Source organism: Bufo gargarizans, chromosome 2, assembly GCF_014858855.1.
Source record: "Bufo gargarizans isolate SCDJY-AF-19 chromosome 2, ASM1485885v1, whole genome shotgun sequence".
In the NCBI taxonomy this organism is placed as follows: domain Eukaryota; kingdom Metazoa; phylum Chordata; class Amphibia; order Anura; family Bufonidae; genus Bufo; species Bufo gargarizans.
Window position 1 is genome coordinate 460,998,191 of NC_058081.1, and position 9,830 is coordinate 461,008,020.

The 9,830-nt window shown below is 41.8% G+C and overlaps 1 protein-coding gene across 2 annotated transcripts in view; it reads left to right on the top strand.

The window, feature by feature from the left end:
• Positions 1 to 4,508, top strand: part of IK (IK cytokine) — a 29,907-nt gene extending 25,399 nt beyond the window's left edge. For both annotated transcript variants that reach the window (XM_044281040.1, XM_044281041.1), the window contains 2 exons: positions 440 to 474; positions 4,109 to 4,508. In XM_044281040.1, coding sequence (XP_044136975.1) covers positions 440 to 474; positions 4,109 to 4,136 — 63 coding nt within the window. In that variant the 3' untranslated portion in view covers positions 4,137 to 4,508. The remainder of the gene's footprint in view (positions 1 to 439; positions 475 to 4,108) is intronic.
• The last annotated feature ends 5,322 nt before the right edge of the window (positions 4,509 to 9,830 follow it).

The following is a 9,830-nucleotide window of genomic DNA, read 5'->3' on the forward strand; positions in this document are numbered from 1 at the left end:
TTTATGATAACCTGACTACTACAGACCAATATAGTATATCTTCCATGTACTTCACCATTTAGCTATCATAGCCTGCCTGCATTCAGTGTGCTGCCTGTGCTGTTCATAGTGCCCTCTGCGCTGATGAATGGCAGGAAAAGTCTAAGGCATATTGGTACCTCTTAGACTTTTTCCAGGGTGCAGGTGGCCACAGAGAGGGCTCTGAATGCCATCTTTGGCACCCGTGCCATAGGTTCGCCACCACTGACCTAGAAAGGTGTAAGGAGTCTTATAGGCCATGCAATGTTTCTCTAATTGGATGGCCATCTTACATCTGGTGGCATCAGAGAGTCAGATTTAGTTTCTTCTTGGAAAAAGTTTTATTTGCATGTTTTTGAGTTTTAGGTACGCCATCTATTTAATGTGTCTTTGAATTCTAATGACTCTGTACTTTGTCTAGATCATTGAAAAACGTAAAAAGCTGGAGGCTGATGGGTAAGTGTCTGCAACTGGGGGATATTGTCATATAGCTGGCCACATTATCAAATATCCCTGGTTATCAGTACATTTTACTTGTTTGCTTGTATTAAAGGGAATCTGTCAGCACAGAAATACATTTTAAACTACAGTGTACAGCGAATGGCATTGGGGAAGCTTAATCGGAATCTGTAACGTTTATCTGTCAGCAGATGTGTCCCTATGAAACTGTCTGACCTGTTACATGTGCGCTTGGCAGCTGAAGCCATCTGTGATGGTCCCATCTTCATATGTGCCTGCAGTGCTGAGAAAAATATCTTCTAAGATATGCAAATGAGCCTCCAGGAGCAAAGGGGCATTACCATTACACCTATATGCTCACCTCTCTGCAGCTGCCGCACCTTAGCTGGATCTTGACATAGGGGACAAGATCTAGCTAGTGGATCTGGTGATCTCTATAATGGGGACACCCCTTTTGCTTCCTTTTGAGGGATATCTGGTTTTCACTGTGTTGAAGACCCATAACTGGGGCTCCACGGTTATTTTGCATATTATTGTTTCCCAAGGAGCTTTGCACTTTGGATTGCTGTGTTGAGAGTTTTAAATGAGACTTCACAGTGGTTTTTGTAGCTGGTCTCCCTAAGATCAGTTATTGTTTTGTTTGAGTAGTCTCCAAGGCATTGCTCCTGGTTAGCCAGAATCCTATTTCACACTGAGGGGCAACACCCTGAAACAGCTGACTGTGTATGCATAACTGGCTTAGGTCTTCCCCTGTCATATCCCTAAGGCTTGTAAAAGAGCTGGATCTTAACATAAGGGCCACTTAGTATAGTGGATCAGGTGATCTCTATGATGGGGACTACCCTTTGCTTGGTTTTCCTTCCCTGGAGGGATATCTAGCTTTTACTGTGTTGTAGACCCTTAATTGGGGCTTTATGGTTTTTCGCATATTACTGCTCCCCAGGGAGCTTTGCACTTTCGATTGCTGTGTTGAGACTCTTAAATGAGGCTCCAGTGTTTTTTGTAGCTGGTCTCCCTAAGATCAACTATTGTTTTGCTTAGGCGGTGTAAATGTGATCATGCCTCTTGCCCTGTCAATCAAAGTGGAGAGGGAGTGACAGTTGCAGAAAGCAAAGCCTTTAGGTGTAACGGCAATGCCCTGATTGCTCCTAGAGACTAATTTGCATATATGAAAACATAATTTTTCTCAGCAATGCAGGCACATATGAACATGGGACCCACACACACGTCTTCAGTAGTGTTGAGTGAACTTATGTTTATCAAGTTTGCCATGCAAGTTTTGGGATATCTGGGAATTCCGTTAAGGATTCCGCTACCACTGACCGCAACTTATGGTCTGTGGTAGCGGAATCCATAACTGAATTCTTACATAACCAGAACCTTGTACACCGGACTTGAAAACACAAGTTCGCTCATCCCTAGTCTTCTGTTGCCAAGCCCACATGCTACAGGTCAACCAGTTTCATAGCTACAAATCTGCTGACGCATGCCCTTTAGTACTCGCCCCCATGCACTGTAATGCATTCAGATTACTCCTCTAAGTCTTCCCCTTTATGTGTGTGCAGTCCTCTCAATTATATTACTGTAGGTTTGTGGGTAGGGGTGAGTGAACCTGAGTTGTTTGGGTTCTGGCTGAATTCCATTATCACGTTATTCTATGACAGAATGCAAAACAGAAGGCTTTAAGAGGCCTTTCGTTTTGCATTCCATCATAATAGAAGTCTATGGCTAGCATAAAGGATCAGTCTTGTTTCTGTTATGCAGGACAGGACTCCTAAACAAAACCAGACGGCTCCATTATGCTGCCGATAGACTTCTATTATGACAGAATGCCTCTTAAAGGCTTCCGATTTGCATTCTATCATATACCGTATTTTTCGCCCTATAAGACGCAAGGTTTTTGAGGAGGAAAATAAGAAAAAAAAAAATTTAACCCTAAAGGTGTGCTTTTGGTGGGTTTTGAATTAATGGTGGTCTTTCCATGGCACTGTTGTGGGGCGGGGGGATCGTGGATGGCACTGTTGTGGGGCGGGGGGGATCGTGGATGGCACTGTTGTGGGGCGGGAGGATCGTGGATGGCACTGCTATGTCATACACAGATCCCCCTCATAACAGTGTACCACAAGATGCATCGGCCCTCTGCTCACCGAATTATTTATAAACATGATTCCTTATCCTGTTATTAAGTTTAACTAACGCTGCGCTCTCCCATGTTCCCCTGTATCCCCTCAGCACTTACGAACAAGCTTCCATAGCAGGCAGAGCGGATGGCAGCAGTAACGTCACTCACTGACGTTGCGTGCCTGCTCCATTCATAAAGTGGGCGGAGCAGACGCTTGACGGGGCCCGATGTAAGAGTACAGTGACTGCCCCCAGTTCCGGACTCCAGCCCCTCCTCTCTCCCGGCTCATACATCGCAGTCTGCGATGCTGCAGCGTCGCAGACTGCGATGTAAAATGGAAGCATTCGCCCCATAAAACGCAGGGGCATTTCCCCCTCATTTATGGGGGGAAAAAGTGCGTCTTATGGGGCGAAAAATACGGTAATTCTGTTATATTCCGTGATAACGGAATTCATTACTGAAATTCAGCCAGAACCCGAACGTGAAACTCAGGTATGCTCATACCTATATGTGGGTGCTCAGTAGGGGGACAATGGTGAGGAATAAAATAAAATGTAGTTTTCTATAAAGCTTCCCTAATGCTATTCACTGTAGTTTAAAAAAGATTTCTATGCTGACAGAATTTCTCTAAATTATAATATACATATGACAAATTCACCCTTAAAAACTTTGTATCTTGAGGTATGTGGTCGAATTACCTGTACTGGTCCTATCCTAAAGGAGTATTACTACAAAGGATAGGTAATAATCGGGGGCAGACTGGCAGTAGACCCTTCAGGGAATATTCTCAGTGGGCCAATGCATACTGGGCCGCCAGCACCCTTCTCGGTTTCTTCCTGTTATCAATACTAAAGCAAGCACTCCTGAACCATTGGCCAGGTGTATTGGGACCTGACACACCCAGCGTTAATTAATGCCGGTAGTGTCAGGTCACAATGGCCAGCCAGTAAGATATGTTAAAGTTTTAATTCATAAATACTGTGAAATATCTTCCCTGCTAGCGACTAACACGCCAGTGTCAGGACATGATGGATCTCAGGGTCCTGACGCTGGCAAGCATGGGAATGTTCTCTGTGTGGCAGCAACACAGCTATAGAGAAGGGTAGAAGCTGAGCAATCCCCATGACTCCATGCATCACCCCACTACAGAAATTATAGTCTAAGTAGATTTAAATTTCTGGTGCATGGTCCTAATAAATTTGCCTTACATTTCTATCACTGTCCTTGGAAGGCAAATGGAAATACTGCCTAGTTGCACTGGGTAGGGTGCATGCCATGTTCCCTGTAGAGCCAGACCTGCAACCATACAGCTTAATATTAACATACTGACTATACTGAACCGGTAGACACCAGGAAGTATCTCTATTTCAGTCCAGTTCATCTTAGTCCAGTAAATATATTTTTATTTCTCTGTCAATGTACTCTCTAATATAGTTTGTTTGAAGAAAACTTCTTTCTGTCTTATTTTAACTTTTCAAACTAACTGAATGTTATGTCTTTAATTTTCAGGGTTGAAGTGAAAAGACCTAAATATTAAAGATGATGTGGATGTAACTGATCTTCGTTTTCAGATGTGGCATTTTTCTTTATTGAGACAGATTAAAGTTGATGTCTTTACAATTTGACTACAAACTTACATGTGATGTATCTTGTGGGACAAAGAATTTTATGTACTGTGTATCAAGATATAGATAGATATATCACTGTTTAAAGTGTCCAAACCAGACATTTATGGCAAACGATATGCCATAAATGCATGAAAGCCGCAGTCCACATCAATAGGACCCGCTCCGGTCATGTACAGCTTTTGCTTTTCACTGCTATAGGACTGCCTAAAATAGTCATGTCTGGCTCAGCTATTTTCGTAACTCCCATTGCAGTGACTGGAGGAGTGGTGTCCTCTGCATTCACAGGCTGGACCCCGTTGTTGAGATAGGAGTGGGTCCCAGCTATCGGATATTTATGTTCAAAAAGGACAAACCCTTTAAAGCTACTGTAAATAAATCTAATTTACTAAACAAAGTTGTGGATTACTGCAGTCCCATTCTAGGCTTATTCAAAGTTAAGGGGCTGTTCACATCTTGTTTTTACTATACGCCAAGCGTATGTTTGTGAACAATAAGAACGTATTGAAACGTATTGTGCAATGTACCTATAGACTATAATCGAGCAAATGTAGCTCAAAAGTCCATACCTTTGACTCTGCATATGGAAACGTAAGACATTACATTAAACAGATCTTTTTTTTTTTTTTTTGTTCATGCTTTTAAATCTTTATTTAAAAAGTTTCACAAAAATGATTTAACAAAAAATAATGCATCCAACATTTACATTTAAAAAGGAAAAACACAAAATTTCATACGTTTGTATTTATTTATTCCCCCCCCATGTACATCTAAGGTATATGTTAAACTCACAGTAAAAACAAGATGTGAACAGTCTATTAACCCCTTCCCGACCAGCGGCGTAATAGTATGGCGCAGCGGGACGTCACTTGCTGCCCAGCGCTGTAATATTATGGCCCGCTGATCAGCTGCAGGGGACCGGCTGTTCCTGTTCACCGGACCCCTGCTGTATGCATCGGCTTTGCGACGTAGAAGGGGGTTTGCTGCGGGTGAGGGAGTCCATCTGGTCCCCACGCTGCTGTGGCGGGGACCCGATAGATGAGAAGGCAGCCCGATACCGTGCAGAGGCTGCCTAATGCCTTGCAATGCATCGAGACCTGCCTTCTACGGGTGCCCAGGAGATCCAGCCTCAGGCTGGGTCTCCTAGGCAAACTGTCAGTGTATTACTCTGTGTATTACACAAACAGGCAATGCATTACAATACAGATGCATTGTAGAGGGCATCACACCCCCAAAAGTTAAAGTCAGAAATAAAGTAAAAAAATAAAATAAAAAATAAAAAGTTTCAAGTAAAAAAATAAATAAAAAGCCTCTTTTCCCCTGATTGAAAAAAAAATAAAAAAACGCACACATTGGGTATCGCCGCATCCGGCACTATAAACATGACCTGATCCACCCCGTCCGATAAACACCATAAAAAAAATAAAAACGGTGTCAAAAAAAGCCATTTTTGTCACCTTGCATCACAAAAAGTGCAATGCCAAGCGATCAAAAAGGTCTATGTCCCACAAAATGATACCAATAAAATGGTCACCTCATCCCGTAAAAAATTAGCCCCTACATAAGAAAATCGCTAAAAAAAAAAAAAAAAAAAAAAAAAAACTATAGCTCTCAGAACATGGAGACACTAAAACAGAATTAGTTTCAAATATGGTATTATTGTTAAAGTGAAATAAATTAAAGTATACATATTAGGTATCTCCGTGTCTGTAACAACCACATGACCTAACCCCTCAGATGAACACCATAAAAAATAAACTGTATAAAAAAAAAAGCCATTTTTGTCACCTTACATCACAAAAATTGCAACACCAAGAGATCAAAAAGGCACATGCCCCCCAAAATAGTACCAATCAAACTGTCACCTCATCCCGCAAAAAATTAGACTTTACCTAAGATGATCGATTGTCACTCTCAGACAATGGAGACAAAACTGCTTCAAAACTATTAGGGCTGTTTCACACGAGCGAGTCCATTGCAGGAATCGCACTCTGTGTGTGAGTGTGATCCTCTGCTCTGGACTTTCAGGAGCGCACGGCATTATCATGATTTATAATGCTATGTCCCTTTGCTTGACCTTATTTCTACAGACTCATACTGACAGCTTTATGTCACTATGATTCTGTGGAAAAGGCCATGGAGAGACACATAGCATTATAAATCATGATAATGCTGTGTGCTCCTGCAAGTCCAGAGCAGAGGACCACACTCACACACAGTGTGATTCTGCAATGGACTCGCTCGTGTGAAACGGCCCTTTTTGTGCTAAAGTGGAAAAAAAAGTAGGCATTTTAGGTATTGCTGCATCCGTAACAACCTGCTCTATAAAAATACCACATAAGGGGCTTACAAACCCTGGGAAAGAGAATTGTCTGACCCAAATATAAGAAAAAAGCTGAGGGGGGGAATGGAATTGGTTAGACGGGCGACGTACAATGAACAGTGGAGAGAGACCCAACTAAGACTCATGCATAGAGCGAAGTACACCTTCAATCTATCCTATCATGATGCCCCTGCACGTTACCTACGTGAATGTCCCAAGTGTGGCCTCCCGAAAGCAGGTTTATTGCATGCCATATGGGAATGTCCAAAAGTGCAACCATTATGGAAGCAGGCCGTTGAATCTATAGAAGCCATTTGGGGTGATGTGGTGGGTTTCTCACCGCAGCAATGTATATTCCACTATATACCTAAAAATCAGGATGAGGAAATGGGGTCGTTGGTCGCTAAGCCGTGTAAAATCTCTCTTACGGCATTGGTTAGGAAAGGAAGCACCAGTGTGGGAGGAGGTCAAAGGGACGATGAAAAATGTTCTCTATTTGGAAACGCTGGAAGTAGAACAAGATAAGGAACGTTTGTTTGAGAGGTTTATTAAAAAATGGAGGAGGTTCATAGATAAACAATTGTCTGATCTTGAAATCCAGGAACTCATAGCCCCATTCAAACTCACTGGTTGGTATCTGGAGGCTCAGCTAGCAGGCAGGTTAGGGCGACTGGCTTTATGATTTGGCGCTTGGGTGGGTGTACCACTAGAGGAGGGGGGAGCGTCTAATGGGCCGAAGCCACTTCAAGTCCGAAGGTTCTGGATTGGTGTTGAGGGGGGGGGGGGGGGGGGTTATGGGTCGAGGGAGGGAGGGAGGGAATCGGGGCATAAAATTGTCAATTGAGAAATCACACTTTCAATATTGTCTGTACATTATGCTTTGATGCATTTCTTGTATGATGCACTGTTTCGTTACTTATTGCTGTACAAGTGATTTCTTATTTCAATAAAGAGATATTGAAAAAAAAAAATATATACCACATGACCTAACCCCTCAAGTGAACACCATAAAATAAAAAGTGCCAAAAAGCTATTTTTTTGGTCACCTTACATCACAAAAATTGCAACACATCCATATCTGGTTAGTATGTAGAATCTTATGTTTTATTGAAATGAAGTAATAGTTTAGGAGTAGAGATAAGCAAATTTATTCTAAATAAATCAAATTTGTTACAAATGTCCCCCAAAACTTTCAGCGAATCAAAAACTTTGTAATTTGTTTCAGAGAAGTTGCTCAAAATGGCAGCCACCATTTTTACAGGTCAGAAGGCATCATAAAATCGCTGTATTTAAAATTGGTTATATTTTGCATCATAAAATCGCTTTATTAAAAACTGGTTGTATTTTGTATCTGCACATACCAACATTTTTATTATTATTATGTCACTGTAGTTGTGAGTTGTGTGTTTTTTTTTTTGTTTTGTTTTTTTTTTCTTCTCAGGATGGTCTAGTTATTTCATATGTACTATTTTGGGGTGCATACTGGAGATGAGCACATTAATTCTATGTGAATTGAATTCCTTATGAATTTCGCAAATTAATTTGCCAAATGAATCTAAAGTTTGGTTATTTGTTTCGAATGAAGGGAGGAGGAAGATGGAGGATCACATGATGCTGGAAGGAAGTGGGGGAGTGCTTGCTCCTGATTGGCTCAGAGGCTGACAGACAGCCTAATCAGCTAAACAGGAAGGTCCTTTGCTGAGAACGTCAAAGGAACACCATTCTGTATTCAGCCTGTAATCTGAAAGGATTGTTTTATGGCAGTCTGACAAAAAGCATTGCAGACCCAAGCCTGTGATCTAGCTTTACTAAGGACACTAATAATTGGGTAGATTTTGTATTTTTTTTTATTATTATTTAGGGAATTTGATTAGGGAAAGCTTTGAAGGTGTGAAGGGGTGCGTTTCGTACAGCTGCTGGCAACTAGTTCTGCATTACAAAACCCTTGAAGAAACTATTCGATTTTTATTTTATTTTTTTCTCCAGTATATGAACAGAAATATTTCTGTATTTGAAAAACAGTTAGGCCTCTTTCACACGGGCGTCAGTTTTTTTGCCCGGATAAGAGCCGGGTGCGTTGCGGGAAAATGCGTGATTTTCCCGCGCAAGTGCAAAACATTGTCATGCGTTGCACTCGCGTGAGAAAAATCGCGCATGTTTGGTACCTGAACTTCTTCATAGAAGTTCGGGCTTGGGATTGATGTTCTGAAGATTGTATTATTTTCCCTTATAACATGGTTATAAGGGAAAATAATAGCATTCTGAATACAGAATGCATAGTAAACCAGCGCTAGAGGGGTTAAAAAAAATAATAAAATTTTTAACTCACCTTAGTCCACTTCATCGCTAAGATGGCATCTCCTTGTGTCTCCTCTGCGCTGAGCGGCTGAACAGGACCTGGGGTGAGCTGCTCCATTAAATACAGGTTAAGGACCTTCGATGACGTCACTCTGGTCATCAAATGGTACGTCACATGATCTTTTACCATGGTGATTCACCATGGTAAAAGACCATGTGATGACTGGAGTGACGTCATCGAAGGTCCTTAAGCGATATTTAATGGAGCAGCTCAGCCCAGGTCCTGTTCAGCCGCTCAGCGCAGAGGAGACACAAGGAGATGCCAGCTTCGCGATCAAGTGGACTAAGGTGAGTTAAATTATTTTTAATATTTTTTTAACCCCTCTAGCGCTGGTTTGCTATGCATTCTGTATTCAGAATGCTATTATTTTCCCTTATAACCATGTTATAAGGGAAAATAATAATGATTGGGTCTCCATCCCGATCGTCTCCTAGCAACCGTGCGTGCAAATCGCATGGCATCCGTACTTGCTTGCGGATGCCATCCGATTTTCACACACCCCATTCATTTCTATGGGGCCTGCGTCACGTCGAAATCGGACAATATAGAGCATGCTGCGATTTCAACTGAACGCACAAGTGATGCGTTAAAAACAACGCTCATGTGTACAGCCCCATAGAAATGAATGGGTCAGGATTTAGTGCGGGTGCCATACGTTCACCGCACGGATCGCACCCGCACGGAAAACTCGCCCGTGTGAAAGGGGCCTTAATGCTGTTCATAAACTTATTGCCAGCACCCAACCGCATACAACACTGCCCAATTGAGCATTTTTTTTTTTTTCTTAAAAAAACAGTTTCAATTTTGTAATTGGGTTTATTGGTGCTTTGTTAAATAACAGCATTTTTATTCCTTTGTTATTGAACACTTTGCATATGGCTGCCAGATAATGGGTAGTTAAGCAAAAGCCATATTGCAATAATG